This window comes from Molothrus aeneus, chromosome 11 (assembly GCF_037042795.1).
Source record: "Molothrus aeneus isolate 106 chromosome 11, BPBGC_Maene_1.0, whole genome shotgun sequence".
In the NCBI taxonomy this organism is placed as follows: Eukaryota; Metazoa; Chordata; class Aves; order Passeriformes; family Icteridae; genus Molothrus; species Molothrus aeneus.
This window is the reverse complement of record NC_089656.1, coordinates 5,473,671-5,495,011: the sequence shown is the minus strand read 5'-3', so window position 1 is coordinate 5,495,011 and position 21,341 is coordinate 5,473,671. Positions and strand designations below refer to the sequence as shown.

Below are 21,341 nucleotides of genomic sequence, written 5' to 3'. Positions count from 1 at the left end.
TGATTCTTTGATTGTTATTTCCTAATTTTGAATGTCTAAAAGTCAGCTGTCTAAATCACAGCCAGGCATTTTATTTTTAAACTCCCTCTCTGATAACTACAGAACAGAATACAGTCAACAAATAACACCTGAGTGCAACTCATGTCAAACTAAGCATATCTGAGATTAACTCCTCTCTGAAGTGAATTTCCCTCCACTGACTGAGGAGGGGCAATAGATGTGTGAAGTGAAGACAACTGTCTTCCAGAACTTGGCTGAATCCCAACCTCTCCACATATACAGCTAAAATGGACTATATCAACTAGGGAGATCTGTGCCTGCCCTAAACTTCCCCTGATCATCCAGGATAATGTCACTGGAGAATGTAGAGGTCTTTAGGATTTTCCAGGAGTCACCTTATGCCACACAAGATGTCTAACAGTAATAGCAGTGACCCACCAGCTCTGATAATTTCTTTCCAAAAATAACAACTTTCTTAAAGTACTAAAAGCTGTCTCAGGCCCCAGCAGTGCTACATTTGTTATGCAGCTTATAGATAATTTATTAAGAGTACTTAGGGCAAAATGTCTGCCCTAAGTACGCATTTCCTCATCTTTCCAGTTTGTTTTCTCACTCTTCCATGGAACAGAACTTTCCTTTAAATGTAAAAATAGAAGAAAGAAATCTATTTTCTATCTATTCAGCTGCATGGCCAGTTTTTCAGCTGCTGAACAGAAACTGTGCATGGAGATTTTAGTTCCAACAGAGCAGGTCCCAAATTTACAATCCTGGCTCTTTCACTCTCTCTTTTCTAAGTCATAATACACAAGCCACTATGACTGACTCATTTAAGAGTTTAATTCAGTATTGCTTAATCAAGATCTGACTGGATCCCCTTAATCCAAGGTGTGAACCTTGAAATCTGGAAAACTGACTGTACCAGTTTCCCATATTCCAGTGGTGTTTCCTTCATGGAGCTCTCTCAGCGTCAGGCTCTTGCCTCTTTGAGCAGGGAGCCCAGGTGAAACTTGGCAAACAGAAATCAACTAAATCTGGCTTACAGAGAAGGTCATTAACCCCCAGGATCTCAGGTGTAAGCAGCTTGTAATCTTTTCCCCTGGCTTGAACTACAGTCTTAGCACTTGGGTGTGATAAATTTGTTCCTTCAAAGAAAAATAAATCCTCCATCTAGAAGGAGAACTTGTTTGGAGTGCTTGACTCTGTACAAACAGGGAGGTCCAGCCCTACATGAGCCTCTCACAGAGCAACTCAAATGTGAAATCATATTGACAGTCAAAATTTGCATCTTTGTGTTTCTTCAATATTTTTAGAGAACTGAAACTTCTGGCAAGAAAAGAAGCTTTTAATACCAGGAAAAGGAAGAATTTGAATGTAGTGGTGATATTGAGAGAAACAAACACACTTAGGAGGTCAATTTGGAAAAAAATAATGAATAGGTAGACTAGGAAAAATAAAAAGAAGCATCAGAATGAGTGGTAATATGACAGTCTTGGGAAGGGGTAACAAGTGTGGATCTGAGATCCCACAGGAAAAATTCAGAGGATACCATCTGGTGTGGACAGAGCAAAATCACAAACATATACATGCAAGATATTTGATATATAGTCTGTACTTCTTCACTTGTTACAAAATTGATTCCCATGCCTATTTGAAAGCATGTCTTATGTCTTAACATTCCAGTTTGTTGTTGGCCAGCATGGCTGTACAAGTGTCTTTTCACTTTACAAGTGAAAGTAAAGTCACTTTACAAGTGACAGATTTTCTAAGCTAACAGTGGCACTTAATTCCTGGATGGGACAGCCAGGGCCTTGGGGCACTGACTGCCACTGTACCTTGGTAAACCTTAACAAATTCTCATATTACATAGTTAACTTCAATAAATGTGAACAACTACTTCAGAGATGGTATAAATTTTTCCCCAGAAATAACCAACAGAGCAGTTGAAGCCAACAAAAATAAGCACTAAGATGACAAAGCCCCTGAGGACAGCAGTTACCATTTTCCAAACCAGACAGAAGGCTATTCCTGAAGAAGCAGTTTAAAACACTGTAGCAAATTATCACTTTTCTAGCTTCCTTCACTTTGCTTACTGTCAAAACCTATACCTCAATCTTACCTCTTTATAACTGTTTTTTGCTTCTTCTTGCCTAATATCAGTTGATGCTGATGACAGGCTTGAGACAGATGATCCTCTGCTGAAAGTTTCTGTTGAGTGCTGAGGAGACCTAAGTGGTGACTTACAGTTGGAAAAAAACCAATAAAAATCAATAAATCAAACAACCAACCAGAAAAGGTGAAATATCAAATAAAGGAGGTTAAGCATAGGCAAGAAACAATTTGGCTTGCATGGGCTGTTACCTCAGAAGCACTCTGTCCTCTTTCAAATGTTAGGTAGTTTGCTTCCATCAATGACAAAATCTGCACAAAAATATTAAAGAGAACCAATGTAACTCCACTCATAGAGGAATCTACTGACTGAAACACAAATGAGCAGACAACCTCATAATTAGTAACAGAATATGACTGAGCAGATTAGAAGTACCCATTTACAAGTTCATGTTCTATCCCACAGAGTGTATTCCCACTGCTGGAGTTAAAATGGGACCTTTCTTCCTCAGAGTGAAATACACATTTTCTCTTTAATAGTGAAAACCTCTTAGCAGTGAACATCTCCACCTCTGTGGTGTTGGATCAGAAAGAAATCAGGCTGGAAGATGAAGAGGAATACCTTGGAATTCAACGCACACTGCAGGGAAGTCTCTTTCATCCTGTTCTGAATTTCTGGATTTGCCCCATTTTGCAAGAGCACTTCAATGATGCCCTGATAGCCCCAGCGAGCAGCAATGTGCAGAGGAGTGTCTCCCTTCTCATTGCCAATATCCAGTCTGCAGGAGTGCACATCATAGTACACTAAAGCCTTGACACACTGGGAAGAAAAGGAAAGCTATCAATAAATTATAGTGCTGTGTCTCAGCTCAGACAACAGGCACAACCCTGAAAGGTTTGCTTTTATTGCTGCTTATGTAACCCATTACCTAAAGAGAAGGCTTTAGTGGTTCAGTGTCATTAAATAAAGAGTTAAACAACTAGATTTGCAAAGCACTGCTACCTTTAATGTGAAGTCACATTAAAAATTGCTATGAACTACCAAATAAAGTCCTCATTTAGAGCAGTAAACAATTTAGCCTTCAAACATTTTTATTTACTATTTAAAATATATAAGTTTAGTGCTAATTTGCATCAGCTTAATTCCATTGCATTAGAATGCCCATTTGGTTTGATACAAAACAATTACTTACATCCTCATGACCGTAAGTGCAGGCTAAATGAAGTGGAGTATTTCCATTATTGTCCTGAACATCAGTACTTGCCTTGTAGTGCAATAAGAGCAGCTTAAAAGAAAAGCAAAAGTAGACATTTAAGTAGCTAAAAAATTAATGTACAAACAATTATTGCTCTGCAGATTCCTTTAGGGCTCTGGCATGATGAAGCACTCCATGAGACACTAGCTCTGCCTCCTGTTTCAGACACCACCCTCCTGGCACTGCAGCACTGTTTGTGCCCTACCCTGAGAATCACAAAGTCTCTTCTTACATATTCAGAATTTTAATTGAAAAAAATGAAATCTCTACTGCAGCAAATACTGCAATATATTCACTACATCATCTACCTCACATTTCAAAAGCCTAAGCAAGTGAAGACAACTTTATTTCAACAATGCTAATTGAGGACTATTACAGACACTAAATTCAAGTGGACAATAATTACTGTAGTTACACAGTCTATCCTAAACAGAATGTGAAGCATTTTATTCAGCCCAATGGCTGCAATGGTTGTTCTGTCCCAAGCAAGAGCAGAGATGCTCTCCATCTGTATTATGTATTGGACATTTGTGTTAATAAAGTGGATGAATTGTGCAGAGCTGCCAGCTGGTTATTACCAATGGCTGAAAACCTTGCAGTAGGAGAAAAAATAAAATATCTTGCAAATTACAGTGATGAAAGATCCGCCATTCTGACAGCTTACACAGCTCTGCTAAAAGCTCCCCAGAAGATCTAAATGGCAGTACCAGTAGCAGACTTAGTAAGAGTCATGTATTTATTATTTAGGTTAGGTGTTGTGCTTACTGTAACATTCTGATATCCCTTCTGACAGGCGAGGTGAAGGGGACTTGAACCGTGGTAATCTGTGGCATTGACAATGGCTCCTTTGGCCACCAGTAAATCCACTAAGGAAGTCTGACCTTGGAAAATAGGCATTCAAAGAAAGGTGTAAACTTTGTACAAGAACACTGCTACTTTTCAAATTCAAACAGTGACTATAAACCAAGAGACCCTGCATTTCTGCATACTATGTTTCCATATACTGCATAGTCACTGCCCTGGTATTTGGGTTTTTTTGTGGCAGATATTTCAATATTAAAGCCCCATAAAAGAACCTCCAGCTAAAGCAAGCTATATTTGTATCCTACAAGTAACAAAAGAAAATATTTGGATTCAGTATAATAAGAAAAGAAATTATAGATAAGAAACCACCCACTAAGAAAATAATACAGCTTCTAATAAAAGGAAAATCAATTACATAACGAATATTATAATACAGGTGTTACAGCTCTATAATGCATAGCCAGCTGTAGGAAAGAGAAAACTTGTTTCACAATGTGCCAGTCCTTTAAAACAAGACTGATTTCTGAGGACAATCTTTACTTTTTTCAAAGCTGAAGAAAGCACCACTGTGGAAACCACTATGGCAAAAATAGAGTCAAACCCCAAAGATTAACTCAGCCATAAGAAACTGAGCTTAAATAAATATACAACAACTTCAGTCTGTGCTCAGATAGAAACAGCAAAGTTTCATTAGCAAAGAAGCAAAAAAACAACTTAATGCAGAATTCCAACTTTAATATAAAGGTGGGAAACAGGCTGGCATAAAGACAGAAAAGCAAAAGGAGGAGGAAACACTGGTGAAGAACAGCAAGCCCACTCACCACAAATAGCAGCTATATGAAGTGGAGTGTACCCCCGGTCATCTCGGGAAAAGGGAGTGATAATGGAAGGGTCATTCAGTTTCCTTTAAAACACAATGGTTTGAAAGCAGCTTAATTACCCCCGTGGTGGAAGGAAGGAGAGAAAGGGAAAAGCTGCCAAGGATGGCAAAAAACTGATTTTGGAACTTTTTATCCTTTTACATTGACAAATTATTCCAAAGAGAACTTTACATTTTGTTAAGAGAAGTGGGCTAGTCCCAGATCTGTAAGTTTGATTCAAAAGAAGAAACACCATGTTTACCAAAGCCCACATGGGCTCCATCAGAGAATGGGTGGGTTCCAAAGGATTCTGTATGTTCCCAATGTTTCTTCTGTTTTTTCAAACCACACACACCCACATGCTCTCCACTACATCCTGAAGTGCTCCCAAATTCCTCTATAACCAAAAGCAGCATATTTCCTGAAGGAAATCTTAGCTAAAGGCTTCTACACAGCTTTCTATGCATTTGTGGGGTGAAGGGTGCTCACCCAGAAACCAGCTTCTCGCATTTGTCACAGTAACACAGCGGGTGACACATTTTCTGTACAGTGTCCTTATCACTGTCACCTTGACTTAGCAGCCGCTCCACTTCCTCCTGATCACCTGAAGCAATATGCTACAAAAAAAACAAGAGAAGAGAGAATGAGAAAGCAATATAAAAAGCCTCCTTTTAAGGCAAAAAAGCCAAGAGTAATTTACTGAAGCACAAAATGAAAGGATTCGATTATGAAAGACGTATTCAAGCATTAGAAAGCAGAAATGAACAATGTCACAGCACAAAACCCCCTAATGGCATTCAGTATTAAAAAGAAACTGTTCTTGGCTTACTTCACTTTCTATAAAAAAATTAAAACAATTCCTATTGTCCCCTTTAGACTCAATCATGAAATTGAGCTCCCTCTGTGCAAAAACATGTCTATAAAATTACTAAGTCTCCAGCCATAAGCTGTGAACATATAATTAGAAGCTCTGCTTTGTGTCCTTGTATAAGCAAAATTCTTTTAGAATGACAGTATGAGATTAACAGATAATATGAAGTAGCTGTCAGGTGACTACATCTAAATTATTTCAGAAAGCTCTTCCAATTTCAAGTACTAAAAGCTGTGAGCCACAAGCAGTATCACATCTGTGATTTAAATAGGCCACACAATACCAACAGCAGTAGCATTTAATCCTCATTTGCTTCTATATTTCATATAACACGTACTGAAATCCATAAGATTATATTATGTTAGCAAGGCTTTGGCACAGGAATGTACTCGGTTCAAAAGACACTTTTAGCACTTACTAAAAGACATTTCACAGTACTAATGTAATTAACCCTTCATACATTCCAGAGAATTCCAGTTGTAATTCCATACAACTGCAGAAAGGGAGGGATATAAACATGAAATGTGCAAATACATCCATATTCTGCCATAAAAGTTATTAACCTTAAACAAGCAGTCTATTGGTGTAGCAGACATCTGGGACAACAAGTTCATCCTTTGTCTTAAGAGCAGCTTGTCACACAGACTCTCAGATTCCTGAAAATAAAACAGATAGATAGATTATTTATACAGTCATCTAGAGACAAAAGTGAAGAACCTTAACAAGGAATTAACTTTTAAAAATATTAAACACTTATTTGCTATGTATGAATTATCAGACACATGTGAAATCCAAATCAGTTTCACTTTTAAGATTTTGAGATATAAGACTGGGCACCCATAGAAATAATAAATAGATGTTCACCAGAATATTTCTTTACTGAAATTCACTGTGAATTAACATTAATGAAATTATGGCAGTACCATCTAAAAAAGAACACAGCAAAACACATCAAAGAAAGCATGAACTGTAAGAGGTGCAACACAGCTTTCTCAAGAGGAGGAATTAAGGCAAATTCACATAGGACATGTCTACTGATGGCTACTAAAAAAGATGACCCAGATACAACTCCAACTCAAAGAATTCTGAACTCTCTGCTGCTGGCTGAAAAATACAAGATTGCACCAGGCAAAGCATTGCTCTGCAGCAGATCCATCTGTGCAATTTCCTACTTGGTTTGAACTAAGCAGACACAGCTGCTACCCTTGCATCAGTCCTTAGAGACAGCTGAAGATACACTTCAGGATGCACTAAAGAATATAAATGCCTCCAAAGCCAGGTGAAAATTATTAAGTGGAGTTAGATTTTGAGGTGGCAGCACTGACCCTCCCACGAAATAAAACAACAACCTAAGGAAAACACTTCCTAAGAATGCAGATGGAAACTTTTGCATGTGGTTGGTTCTGATCCCCAGCTGCTTCTGGTTGGCAGTGGTGCTCTTGCAAGATAATGGCTCTCCAGAAATGGAAAGACTTCAGCCTCCATAAAACAGAAAACCACTGCATTTAAAACACACACCCATGTATCAGGCAAACTTCAATGGTTTAGGATCTGGACTATGGCTTTTGAAATAAAGTCCATCAAGACCAGATGTAAATGAGTAAAACCAGTCTGACTCCACTCTTACATTAGCAAGTCAGCATGAAATTTGAGCCTCATAAACTGCAAATAAACAACATCAGTTGATTCAGGCTTTCTAGAAATTAGGACTATTCATGTTTCAAAATCAACACAGATGCCTCTCATAAAGCTGTCCAAAAAACCCTTAAGAGTTCAGCAAATAATATCATTAAAAACATGTTTGTGAGGTCTGGAGATGAAAGGTTTTCTCTGTACTTCACAGAAGTTGTTTGTATTTAGATACATGAAGATGACAAATATTCACCAATCGTTTCAAATCTCTGTACTTCAGCTAAGGATACCCAAGCATATCTTCTCAGAATTGCAAGGCATACAACACTAGTCTCCTAAGATTCTTCACTAGGAAGAGGAATAACTTCCCTAAGAAATATTTGATCTAAAGTTTAACTGCTGGTACAAGTTCCTAATGTCTAATCAGAATTTCTGGCATGGATGCTCACAAGCTTTATACTTTCACTGTGGAGAATCTAAGAAACCATTAGCAAGAACTACTGCAGTTTTAGAACTGCTCCTTCCACAGTGTGTGTCTTCAAGGGAAGTGTTCCCCAAGTGGAATCATTGTTTTAAAAGAGACAAATGAGACAGAAATCCTAATGTAGCAGTATTATATATTTATTATATAAATCAGAACAAAAAGAGCCCAGGTGAAACCACATATCTTCAATAGTGAAATATGGAATGACAAGAATCAAATATTCACTGAAGGATTAAGCAAGTTTGGGCTTTCAAAGTCAGAATCCACTTGTACCAGCTTTACTTACAGCCCAGGAATTTGTATTTCTTTTAGAAAGAGATTGCTTGGAGTGGGACTTTCAGGTATTTTAAGGGTTTCTTGTCTAGAAAATACACACCCAAACATTAATGACCTTTTAAATCTAATACTACAACGTGTAGAAAAAGAAAGTATTTGTACCTATGAGAGTGTACCCTTGTAATCATCTATCCCAAGTCATTCTCACAGATTGCAACTGATAACTTGGAGGAAATACAGGTGGCAGAAGCCCAAAGAGGAACTCTTGGACACAAACTAAGGGTAATGAAGTGTTTGGTGGGGAGGGGGAGAAGGGATCATTTCCCCATCTGAAGCTCTTCCCACACATGAAACAAAATGCTGCCTATTCCCTCATGGCTGGCTCTGACTCCCTATTTTTTTATATCTCACTTTAACCCTCTCAACTTGAGAGTCTTACTACACATTAGCCATGCAAAGGAATGAGCTGGTATCCAACACTTATTAACAGGAATGCTAATTGAATAATGTTGACAATTCAGAAAATAAAATTGACTCTGCCATGCTTTACAGGCTCCTCTCTTCCCCACAAAGTGTCTCACAAGGACTTGCATGACCTTGGGTGGAGGGGATTTGGCAAGAACGTCCTGAGTGCAATTCACTTACTGACAGGAGGGTGAGAATGTGCCCATTATCCCTCAGGGTACATTAGTCCCCTGCTGAGTTTCTTTCTGGAGTAATCTTCATTAGGGATTGGACAGCAGCATTACTCAGCTGCCAGCAGCTCCATCTGAAGCCAGCTATAAAATGAAGCATAACCACATAAGGGGCTGTAATGAAGCCCCAGGGCACAGCAATGCTCCTGCTCACTTCAATCCCACACCCCCTTCCAGCACAATCTGGAGCAGGAAATCATGACAGCTGCTGTTGATGCTTCAAAGTTCATCTCCTTTACCAGAGATTAAAGGACATATCGCAAATGGTCACTTCCTGAAGAGACAGCATGCTCCTCCACCTCCTCACTATCCTTTTGCCATTTCCACCTCAGTCTCTTTTCACTGTGTGCCACCTTCTCCTGCCCACAAGCAAAGGGTGCTCTGGCTGTTTCCTTCCAGCTGTGTTAAGGGCAAGCTATCCCTCATTTCATCCTCAGGGTTGAAATAGGGCAAGCTGTCCCTCATTTCATCCTCTGCTGCCTTCCAGCCAGGCTGACTCCAAGGAAAGGCAATGCAAGAGGACTTGGTGTTGCACATTCATCCTGAAGTGATAAAGTTCTCTGGGCCTGGAGCTGATCCAGCTGAAGTATGGGCAGAAACACTAATGGCTTGCTCTTCCCATGGTGCAGACACTGAATTCCTCATTTAGATTCTCAAATATACAGTTTATCTTTCAAGACAGGTGCCTCCCAAACTCTAGTACCTTAATGGAAGTGGCACTTAAATTACAACATTTGAGTGCAATCCCAGTATAAAAGCTGCTATCCTCAACTACACCAAAAGGGATAGGATCAGGCATTGAACAGGAAACAGTCTCTATTCTAGAAATTTAAGAGCAGTATATTCTGTCTTAGTTTGCTGGCATTGTTGTGGAAGACAATTCTACTTTGGTTTCAGTTTCCTTTCAGAGCACCAGCTTTGCTCTTTGTGTATTGATTGTGAATGACAGCCAAGTGACTGCAGGAAGCAAAATCATATAGCAGGTTGTTTCTTTTAAACTACCATTTTTATTTTTTTAATATAATTCAATTACAGACAAGAAATACCACTCTCTTTGCACAATATTAAAGTGTTGGTTTGTTTTTGGGGGGCTTTTTTTGAGTGTACAAAACTAACTTGCACAAATTCATGGAAAAATCCCAGAAAATGACAAAACCAAAAATAGCAAGAGGCCAAAATGTTACATTAAGTGCTTCTTAAGACTGTCCCCCAGGTTGTTCCATCCCAAGCCCTGCACACTGAACCATTGCTCTGGCCCCTGCAGTTAGACTCCAGTGCTTTGCAGTAAGGCAGATTGAGACACATTGAATTCACTCTGGTCCCACGTTCACTCCTTTTGATGTCCACATCAGCTCAGGAAAACCTAGTTTTACAACAGTAGAAAATTTTACAGGAGTGGTAAGACTGGATTCCTGGAATAAATAATCCAAAAAGTTCTTAAATTATAGAAGTCTCTAAAGTCACATCAGCATCACCCTTGACTGGCCTGCAGGGATGTGACCAGATTGACAGCAGGTCTAGTTGCCCAGTAGGAAATCTCTCATGCATCTACAGATGTCCTGTCCCTGCTAGGTCAGAGATCCCAAGAGCCAAATTTGACCTTCAAACAGCACCTTATCACAGCCCTGCATCCCCTAAGAGCAGCACTGTAACCCACTCTGCAAACACATGGAATTCTTCCACTAGGAAGATTTACTGAATAATTCTAAATTACACTGCTATCTCCATTCTGCTAGCACAGCTAAGCTTTTTTAAATTACACAAAATTTAAGCTGTGCCTGCTCCCAAGTACTGCACTGCTTTCACAATCCTGGTAGAATACAAACAGGAGATAAACATATACTGGAGACTCATCTGTAGAAAACAGTGCTGCCATTTTTCCTCTAACCACGTAAAGAGGCAGACTTCACATTTAAGTACTTCATCAAGAGTATGCAATGAATAAAAATATTGGTATATAGGACTTCATTATAATAATTTAGGTAAATTTAGCATTTGCTTCAGGTAGTCAGCTCTAGTCATTTTTTAAGCAAAAGAAGGAAATTCTTGAGTTAGTTCTTTGCATCCTCTGGCTGGACTTACACCCACAATGGTGCTACAGTGTATGAAGCAGGCCTTAGGCAGACTTTAGGAGCAGCTTACCGTGGGTCTGTCCGAGAGGTTGCCCTGGCGGATGTACTCGATGGCAGCCTCAATGGAGGTCAGGCAGTACCCCAGCTCATCCTTCACTGAGCTGCACAGCCTGAAGTTCTTTATGTAACTCAGGTTGGCCATCCTGAAAGGAAAATGTTAGAGTTGTGAACTAAGACACTAGCATGGCATATTGCAGCTCATCTTAGGCAACCCAGGCAGACAATAGGGTGAGTTGGGAAAAAGCTTCTAAAAAGCTTGTTAGGCCAGCAATATGGCTGTTCTGAGCTTGAAGAGTGACCAGATCTCTACTTATCTCATATATTCAATGAAGAGTTATCAACTGGATGGAAGGAATGGAAGGATAAGGGCAATAATGGGAGATTAACATCTTTGAAGTGAGTGAAGCAATGTTTCCAGCACCATAAGCACCACACTGATAGCTACAAGTTAAAGGCCAAATGCTGATCTCAGAGATCCAGGATAGAACAGCACAGAGAATCAGTTCAGGTAGAGCTGGAAGGTTTAGATAGACTTTTACTGAAAATGAGGAGACACAATGGCACAAGCTAGCAGGAAGTAATTAAACATTCACACCTAGTTTCTCTCTAAGAAATGCACCAAATCTTGACATGCATAAAGGTGTCACAGCTCCCAACACAGATGAAAGAACCACTCTGTGAAGGCTGTATTGACACACAGATTTGGTTGAGAGATGGCCTCTCACTACAACTTTTTTCTAGGCTGAGAACCAAAACAAAGGCACATTCCTGACAGCTCCTTCATTTAGTTACACATATAACACATCTTTGCTATTTGTCCTATAAAACATTTTCTGCATTTCAACAGGACCTCATACACTTTCAGTAAGTTATTACTGTGAGTTCAGAAACATTTGTCCCTACAGCAGCACTGCACAAAATGGTAGGAAGGAGTTCTATATAGCTAAAACAGTTACATACCAGTTTGGAATTTCTGTTTTTACAAGCAAATACAGCAAAACAGAGAGAAGATCATCTGCACACATGGTTTCCATGTTAACTAAAAAAAAGAATTCACATTTGGTATTAGTTATGTCATAGTTCAAATCAAGAGCAATAACTCTAAAGTTCTGCTTCTTAAGACTAAAGGCCAGCTCTACTAGTAGAGAATGCATGGAGAGCCCAGGGCAGGCCTCCAAATGTTCTCAATCTCTCACTGGAACAGTCTGCCAGGAGCCAACACACAGATACAGTTTGTGCAGTACACACTGCAATATCTGACTAGCATCCCTCCCTTGCCACACAGCAAGGGCCAGAGCATTAGCTCAAGATTTCTGAAATTCTTGAGGGCAAAGACTATGCTCAAAAGTTGATACATTTTTCCATTACCCAGCAGTCTTCCTAGAGAAAAAAAGATATGAAGTAGGGAAAGCATGAGTTCACTGTGCTACTCTATTTGCTTTATCTAGCTTGAAAAGAGAAGTATCTGCTCTTTTCAAGCTAGATAAAGTGCCAGGTTGAGAGGACTGTGCTTTTGTATCATAGAATCATGTCTGCAATCCACAGCAGCACATTTGTTTGGCCCCACCCATCTCTTGCATTTTTGCATCTCAAGAGTTGTTCCTTTGATTGTTTAAGACTTTCTAAGTCTTCTGATGTTTACATTTTGGTAGCAAACTGTCTCACACACTTTCTGTAAATAACTTATTGTTTGCATTCTTTTATAGAAGAGAAATTTGATGAACTGTTAGTTTGTCCAGTGTCATTGGAGAGGTGGCACTTTGACCCTCCAATCCACTGTTTCTTTTAGAAAACTATAAATGTTAGAGTCAGAAAATAAGCTTCTTTCTTCTTCACCTTGAGAGCAGCAGTATGTGCACTTGTGTTGTTTTGTGTCCTATAGCGACAAAGAGTCTCAATTTCACCATGTCAAGGGGAGCATGGACAAATACACAAGAACGATCCAGCAACAATCTCCAGTGTTTCAAATGATCACCCTCAGTGTCCTGGCAGATATGAGCTTCCTCCATGTCCAAGCTAAAATATACACAAGCTAACCCAGGACCCCACCCCAGCCCACAGGAACCAGTGCTGACACACCTACCTCACTTCCTTTCCCTTCTGCTCTGTTCAGAGACCTTAGAGACTCCAGCTCAGCTATGTTTGATCCCCAAGAGTTACCCAAACACTTGTTTATACACTGAAGTGCTTTGTGTGTGCTGGTTAAGTTTAAAATTATGAATTGACTAATTACTGACCTCTTTGGCTTGGAGACTGCATAATAATTTGTACAACTTTACGCAGACAAAGCAGCTTCTGTTGAGGGGAAGTGCATTTGTTCAACTGACCCAGCTCTCGCTTCGCACGTGGTATATTAAAACTATAAAATAATTAGAAAGGAATGATTAGCATACAGAGATCCTCTGCAGGATGTCCAAAGCCCAAGTTTTAACTTATTCAGAGCTGAATTGAAGAATGGTTCCAAATTATTCCTACTTGTACTCTAAGTGCACCTGCATTTCTGTGTCCTGTAGATGGCTTAAAAACATAAAAGGAGTCAACCATCAATGCATAGACTGTCCTCATACAACACTTGCAAAGCTTGGATTTTACATCTCAAATGAAAGTATAAAAAAACTTGCTAGTGTCTGAAGAAAAACACTTTTTGGCTGGCATGATTCTATTTAAGACAGGATCTCAGTGACTCTTCAAGAATCCAGAGTCATCTCTCTCACCTGAACTCAGGCTTCACTCCAATGTCTTTTTGCTGCAGGTCTTGAAGGCTCCTTGTGATTTTATTAAAATCAGCATCCTAATTAATAGAAAGGCAACAGGTTTTTAAAATGCCTTAGATGAGTATCAGTAGTATGGAGCAATCAAAGTAACTTACCTCATTTGCCTCAATCGTCCCCACATATTTGAAGATTAGGTCATAAATAGCATGATGGATATACATCTGTAGGAAAAAAAAACAGTATTTTAGGCATGAAAGGGAGAATTAAAAACAGCTTGCTAATTATTTTCCTTCATTTCAGATGCTTACTTCAACAGCTTGTTTGATCAGATTCATCTGCTCTTCTTGCTTTGCAAGCATCTTCTAGAAAAGCAAAGCCATAAACAGCAAGAGAAAGTCAGATAATTTATTGCCTAAGTAACACTGGACTATGTATTTAGGGGAGTAAGTCTTTACCAAGTGCGAATCTCTCAAAAGATGCTGCAGACATTTGGTATAAAGTGCATTGACAGAATCCTGAGAGAGAAAAGATAAAAGCCATCAGGTTCAGGTTAATGGGACTTGAAGGAGCAAAGCCTAAATAAGTAATGTAAGTCTTCCCTGTCTCAGAAGTGTACAGTATGGTAAGAGTTTCAGCAATAATAATTGCATTTACCAAACAGTCCAGATAGTGAAATTCTTAAATGTGAATTGCCACTTCTCCCTCCTCCCCTTTCACAACTCTAGGCTGCTCTGACACAGAAAAGCTCAATAAGGCAAAGATAACAGCACCAGTGCAGCTAATTATATTTAGCAAATTAGACATTAGGAAGGAAGATACTGACTATGTAGTGGCGGAGGCTTTTCCTTTCGTGTTCTTTAAATGTCCTATAGAAAGATGCTATGTATTTATCAAATCTCTCACAGTGCTTTCCCAAGAACTCTCTAACATCTTCAATGTTTTTAAGAGAATAGGAGTTTGATGAAGCTGTAGATTCACCTAAAACAAAAGCCAAGAATTAACACATAGGCTTAATATATGCATGCATTTTGTCCCTACATATACAGCCAGCTTGTGTACACTGAAACATGAACTCAGCTCACTCCACCTTTAACTAGAGGTATTGCCTTTAATTAAAGAATTTAAGGAGTTACATTTGAACAGGCTCCCCTGTTTTTTATGTCAAATGTTTATTTGGAATAGCTAACACAGATTTCCCTTATTTTTTTTTTTTACACTGGGATCATTTATTACCACATGCACTCAGCTTATGAGTTGTGTAAGTCAAGCTTGAAAGAAGAAGAAAAGCACATTACAGTGTTGACAGAGTGACCATGCAGGAAGTCAGGGTGCTTTAAGTGAGCTGCAAAAATCCCATCGTGGACTTTTACATAAGCTATTCTTTATTTAGGCATGCTTTCTCTGAATGGGAGAGCAAAGTTGCAGGAAGTAACATTAAAGCAAATCCACTTTTTTTTCTGACTAAAACAACTGAATCCCTCACTTAGAAATTATGCCGTTTTTCCAAAAATTATTTCTAGGCAAATCTTTCATCTTCAGTCAAAGGCAGCCAGTTAATAAGAGGCTTAAATCATTATTTTCAAATTACTTTTGAAATTAGAAACTCATTCACTTCTGAAAGACTGTGATTTGACTATATGAAGTAACGGCCATAAAGAATATCACATGAATAATTTTTGAGATATACATTAACACTTACAGAATTTAAGGCTATAAGAATGGCAGTGGGGTTGTTTTGTTTTTTTTAAAGCCTTCCATTCTTCCCTCACAGTACTACTTTCACATTACCCTAGTACTACTTCTCTTTGCATTCACTTGTTTCAAATATTTTTATTTATTTAGGAAGACTTATGTTTTTACTTCAGAAAAAGCTGAAGCTTCTAAGCTTCTTAAGGAGCTTCTGTTCTTAATTAGTAAACATGGAATGCTATACAAGTTCACAAGGACATGCTGTTAACATTCACAGTATTGACTGTAGTCTTGAAAAGAGTGTCACAGCCTTCAGAAGCACTTTCAGTGCAGGACAAAAATTGAGACATTCAACTTCATAAGCTGGGCCACCATCAGGAGGTTGCTACCCAACTCTGCCAGACAACCTCTGTCCCCCTGCAAAGTCATCATGAAAGAATTTACCTCTCCAGTTTTTTGTGCATCCACCTTGCATCTCAACACACATATGATCACATTTAGGATTAAATCTCTTTTTTAAGCAGTCAGCAATAAATTGAGCGCAGCTAAGAAAAAATCATGCTGGATTAAGTATTCCACAGATAATTCTTAATTCTACAGGATTTATGTCCCAGTCTCAGCACCAGTTTTGCTGGGAGCAACTTGGTATTTCTCTGCAGCAGCACACCAATATCTGGCCCAGCAAGCTCATAAATGCCAAGGGCTTTTAACCCAGCCAACACTTTCCAGAATGAACACATTTATTAAGCACAAACACTAATTTGCTCAGTGTGCAAAGGCACCCACCAAACTGACACCAATACATACTTGAGCTTTCTGTTTTTTCCAATGGATGAGCTATGCACAATATACTAAAGCTTTCTTCTTTTTCATTGTAAAAGGTTTCCTCAAAGAGGACAGGTACTGAGAGAGTGTAATTAAAACCAGCTCCTAGAATGATGAGGTTGCCTTGTATGAAGATCTCCTGAAACAAGACAAAGCAGAACAAGTGTGAAACTGCCAGGAAAAAAAGGTGCTCTTTGGCTTCTGTCTTGCATAGTCACATTTCAAAGGGGGAGAAGAGAAATTTGCAAGGTGAGAAAGCTCCAGGTTGGAGAAAATTCACATTTTCATGCTGTGTTGACACTGAAACAAAGGCTCCTTCATTAGGCAGTGGCTGGCTGAACCTTGATTACAGCTGCTTCTTTTACAAGTCTACTGCTGGAGAAGGTTTCAGACAATCACCAAGGTCTTGTCTGCAGATTTTAGAGCACTTTTAGTAGAAAGGAAATAAAAAAAACCCAGCAGCTTCAGAACAGGACTTAATCCCAGCCTCAGAAAAATACCTCACATCTTGTGTACATTTCTCACACCTGGCTTTCTTTTCCCAGCAGCTCCAGTGAGGGCATCTGGAACAGGAAAATCCTGATGGCAGCCTGCAAACTATCTCTAGTGCAAGCTGTATGCCCAAGTTCTCAGACTGTACTGCAAAATGACAAATGAAAACCCTGGGATCCTATGCAGTGTCAGCCCTGCTTGCCTTGTCTGTAACCATTAGTTCACACAATCAGTCACAGCAGCAGTGAATCACTCACTGGAGTGTCCCCAAGCTACATTCAGATATCAAACAGAAATACCTTTCCATTTAAGGTTTGAAAATTTTCTTCCAGAGGCTTCAGAACATAAGACTCAAACTGGCAGGTAGAAAGACTGTTGCTTGAAAGGCTTCCTTTGCATGGAACTAGCACCTAAAAGAGGTTAAATCATGTTTTAGAGAGAAAGGCTGTGTATTGCCAGCTATTTAGCAATACCTTTTGTTCTTACGAGGCAAGCAATTAAATCAGGCTTTTAAATATTTACAGTAAACATATAGGAACTATAGGTGCTTTTATTAAAAAAAAAAAAGGAGGGCCTATCACTAGACACACAGCCTGATAATTAACCCAGAAATCACAATTAGTAACTTATCTGGAAAAGGCTGACAGATGCAACTGAAGCAAACAACACTAAGGGAAGTCAATGAAATCTTTAGTTACTTAGCACCAGTCACAAATAACTTCAAATGACAACAGATGACTTAAAATTAAGCAGCTAATAAAAAAGTGTAGCAGAGATTCAAACTCAAACAAAAATCCATCAGAAAGAAAAATATCTAAGATAAATATCTTGGGTTTAGGCCAACAGATTGGCAATTTGGGGCAAATTCTTAGTTAGAAAGAAACAAATTTTATCAACAGGTAACAATAACCTCCATGTTTAATGGAGTCTCTACACACTTAATAGCAAAATACCCAGGTTAGTAAATATTAAGGAGACTGAAGTTTTTATTCCAGGTCAGTTTAATAGCTTTATTTTGCTATGTAAAATGCTGTCAAATGAGTAACTGTTTGTCCACAAGGCATCTCAAAAGGTCAATCCCATTTAAGTTATAAACTTGTGAGAGAATATGTAACTTCAGTTCATAGAAAAGAAAATGAGTTTCCTGTAGAGTTTAGAAACAACACCAGCCTTAGCATTTTACTACCTTGCAATATATCAAGAGGTCCATATTAGTAAATAACGTTCAACTTAAACTAAAAATTGTTCTATTTCCAAGTTTTATAGACTTAAAATAATCTTTACATGTTTCATAGCAGACATATAAATTCAAATAGCTACTATTCACCAAGCAGCTTTTCAATGTACTTTTTCATACTTACAATACCATGGAGTTCTGCAACTTTGCTGCATAGATCAGGACGTCGCTTCTGAATGGCCAAATAAAAGGGATTTTTCAAGATATCTTCATCATACATAGCCATATGGACTTCAGATATTCCAAGGAGATGTTCTAAAATACATATGGAGAATGGCTGATGTATCATACATGGTATCTGTTAAAACATAATATTTGGGAATACCTAGGGGCAGTTTGATTCTCCTTGTAAAAAAGGGAAAAGCAGTTTCAGGTCTTGATGTAAGCAGCCAATGGCATTGTTAAACTACTATAAGAAGTTATTCAGACAGAATATTTTTCATTATTATTCATTTCAAATCACACAGTTATCCTCAATGTGTCCTTAGGCCTTCCAGGTATTGAAGTCTAGCAGTGAATATCAGAGAGAAGTTAAGATCAAAATTTTTATCACTTTGATATACAAACTAACTTCTCCTGCTGAGATCTAAAGCCAAGAGACAAATGAACAGCCTTTTCACAGCAGATTCTACTGCACCATAGGACACTGATGCTTTTGCACTGTGCTCATGTAAGTCTTAAAACTCCCCTGTATAAGGATTGCTGACACACACCAATGAGACACCCAGAGAGTGTAACAGAAACCCTCATGTAAGGCAATCCTCAACTTTCCAGGCAAAGTTAGAGAGGCACACCAAGGAGATATGAATATCCATGCCATAATTAAAAAGCCACCGTGAAATTTATCATAATTTGTGGTCATGTCTACTCCCATGAAAAGAGTCTCAGTGATTTGAGGTCAGGCTGCTAAGGAACATTTGGCTAAACAGAGCAAAAGAGCAACTGGAGAGTGAAAATCCAACCTGTAAACATTGGAAATGCTGTCACTGGGTGTCACAGTGCCCTGGAGAAGATGATCCCTAAGGAATCAGACCTTCACCTGCTCGCCTCCTCAATTCCAATTCTCTTACACATCATACACAAGGGCAGGAAAAACCCTAACAGGTACCTTATTCTAGAATAACTTCAGAATTTATTTTTTTTAACAAGAATTGAGATTAACAGGCATACAAATGCTTAAATAACAAGCTTATTCTATCTTTCTCCTCATGCAGGTTTCCTTAGTAATCAACAGAAGTTGCATGATTTCCTGATGCAATTTCAGCTGTATATAACAAGAAAGGGTGAGCACAGCTAGAGACTTGAATTTGAGCACACCACCCTTACACAATCAGTACCTCCAATGCAGAATTATTCCTAGCACATCATTTGCTCAGTGTGAGCTCACTGTATGGCAGTTCAAGGGGGTGGGAAAACACACACCCAATTCCCATGGATTCCAGATAGCCTCTGAGTTTCAGCCATGCTATCAGCTGATCTACAGCCTGCTAACTGAGCTGGGCTCTGCTCCCTCCCCTGACCAGGCACAAGCAGAGCTCCCTTAAAGAGTTAAACACAAACACCACCAGGTAAAGTAGAAGTCATTTCCACTATAAAGTTATCACCAGTTACCTACAGCTTGGACAAGCCCAGCCTGAACACTGAAGTCTGGCAGTGGCAAGTAAGTGCCTCAAGCAGCTTTCCTGCACGATTCCAGACAAAATAGTCCCTCTGCTTTCAAAGCATACAGTAACACAAAGAGCTTCCATGAAAGACTTCTCATCCAGGGCTCCCATATCAGCACAGCCATGCAGTTTGCTAATATAGCTAGGAAGGAATTGTTTGCTCATTGACATCTTCAGAACACCAACCAAGTTGAGTAATTAAAGACTGTGAACCTAGAAAAAGTCCAGCTTAATATGGGCTCAACATGAGCCAGCAATCTGCATTTGAAGCCCCAAAACCAACCATGTCCTGGGCTCATCCCCCTGCATGGGCAGCAGGTCAAGGGAGGGGAATCTGTCCCTCTGCCCTGCTCAGGTGAGACCCCTGCTGCAGAGCTGCCTCCAGGCCTGGGCTCTCAGCACAAGGACATGGAGCTGCTACAGCAAGTCCAGAGGAAGGGCACAAAGATGCTCCAAGGGCTGGAGCCCCTCTGCTCTGGAGACAGGCTGAGAGAGGTGGGGGGTTCAGCCTGGAGAAGAAAAGGCTCCAGGGTGACGTTACTGCACACTCCAGTACCTACATGGGCTGCAGAGACACTTCAGACAAGGGCCTGAAGTGACAGGACAAGGGCAAGAGCTTCCCACTAAAAGAGGGTGATTTTTATTAAATGTACAGAAGAAATTCTTCCCTGTGAAGGTGCTGAGGCCCTGGCACAGAAGCTGTGGCTGCCCCATCCCTGGAGTGTCCAAGGCCAGGATGGACAGCTCTGGTAGAAGGCATCACTGCCCACAGCCAGGGGTGGAACAAGATGGGCTTTAAGGTCCCTTCCAACCCAGACCAACCAATTCTATAATCCCTGATCTGTCCTACCACAGTGTCTGGGTAAACAGGATGATCATCAGTAATTCCACCACATGATTACAATAAAGGTTTCTTGGCAGGTAGCTGGAGTCCAAGTCCAAGCTGTGGCTCCTTCCTCAGCCAGTGCAGAAGGAAGAAGAGAAGAGGCAGCACAAGCCCTGTGCCAGGTCTGCTGCAGGAACACAGATTGCTGATCCACGTAACAGCAGGGCTGAGACTTCATGGGCAGGACTAGTTAGAAAACCCTGCCTGCTGAACATCTGGCTAGGCCACAATTCCAACTAAGTCTTAATGACTGCAGCTTGCAGTCCAAACATGACTCAGTGACAAATTAGTATATATAACTGAAAACAATTCAGTGGAAGTCAAGCACCAAGCAGGGCTGTATGTACACACATGTGCAACCTGCAAAATAGTTTGCAACAGCAAGACTTGAAAGTCCTACATGCTTTTTTTGGATGGTTTTGGATGTTCCTGTCCTCATCACAGCAGATAAACTGGCCTGAAGTAAGAAAGGCAAAGGAGCCCTGTAGGGAGAATCCCATCCATGGAAGGCAGTGATGCTTATAACTAAAAGTGCATGAAGCAGGTAAGGATGTTTTTCCCCACAGGTGGATCAAGCTTTCAGTGAAGGGCATTTTTTTCCCACATCTAAGCAGTAGGCCTTAACTGAAGAAAACAGGCTCAGGTTACAGATCAGGAACACCTTCCAAAAGGGAAGGTAAGCACATGGTTTAGATTGCTTGGCAAAGCTATCAAGTCT

The 21,341-nt window shown here is 39.7% G+C and overlaps 1 protein-coding gene across 3 annotated transcripts in view; it reads right to left on the bottom strand.

Annotated features, from left to right (window-relative positions):
- ANKRD27 (ankyrin repeat domain 27) overlaps window positions 1-21,341 on the bottom strand; it is a 55,154-nt gene that overhangs the window by 15,297 nt on the left and 18,516 nt on the right. Inside the window, exons 2-20 of one of the 3 annotated variants that reach the window (XM_066557144.1) lie at window positions 18,198-18,328; window positions 17,136-17,246; window positions 16,327-16,483; window positions 14,654-14,808; window positions 14,286-14,345; window positions 14,139-14,192; window positions 13,986-14,051; window positions 13,831-13,907; window positions 13,354-13,475; window positions 12,077-12,155; window positions 11,127-11,259; window positions 6,461-6,553; window positions 5,516-5,643; window positions 4,988-5,070; window positions 4,128-4,243; window positions 3,300-3,392; window positions 2,729-2,926; window positions 2,359-2,418; window positions 2,117-2,236 (exon numbers count right to left, since the gene is read on the bottom strand). In XM_066557144.1, coding sequence (XP_066413241.1) covers window positions 2,117-2,236; window positions 2,359-2,418; window positions 2,729-2,926; window positions 3,300-3,392; window positions 4,128-4,243; window positions 4,988-5,070; window positions 5,516-5,643; window positions 6,461-6,553; window positions 11,127-11,259; window positions 12,077-12,155; window positions 13,354-13,475; window positions 13,831-13,907; window positions 13,986-14,051; window positions 14,139-14,192; window positions 14,286-14,345; window positions 14,654-14,808; window positions 16,327-16,483; window positions 17,136-17,246; window positions 18,198-18,299 — 2,007 coding nt within the window. In that variant the 5' untranslated portion in view covers window positions 18,300-18,328. Of the gene's footprint in view, window positions 1-2,116; window positions 2,237-2,358; window positions 2,419-2,728; window positions 2,927-3,299; window positions 3,393-4,127; window positions 4,244-4,987; window positions 5,071-5,515; window positions 5,644-6,460; window positions 6,554-11,126; window positions 11,260-12,076; window positions 12,156-13,353; window positions 13,476-13,830; window positions 13,908-13,985; window positions 14,052-14,138; window positions 14,193-14,285; window positions 14,346-14,653; window positions 14,809-16,326; window positions 16,484-17,135; window positions 17,247-18,197; window positions 18,423-21,341 lie in introns of those variants that run through there. The other 2 variants (XM_066557145.1, XM_066557142.1) reach the window with 2 other exon arrangements.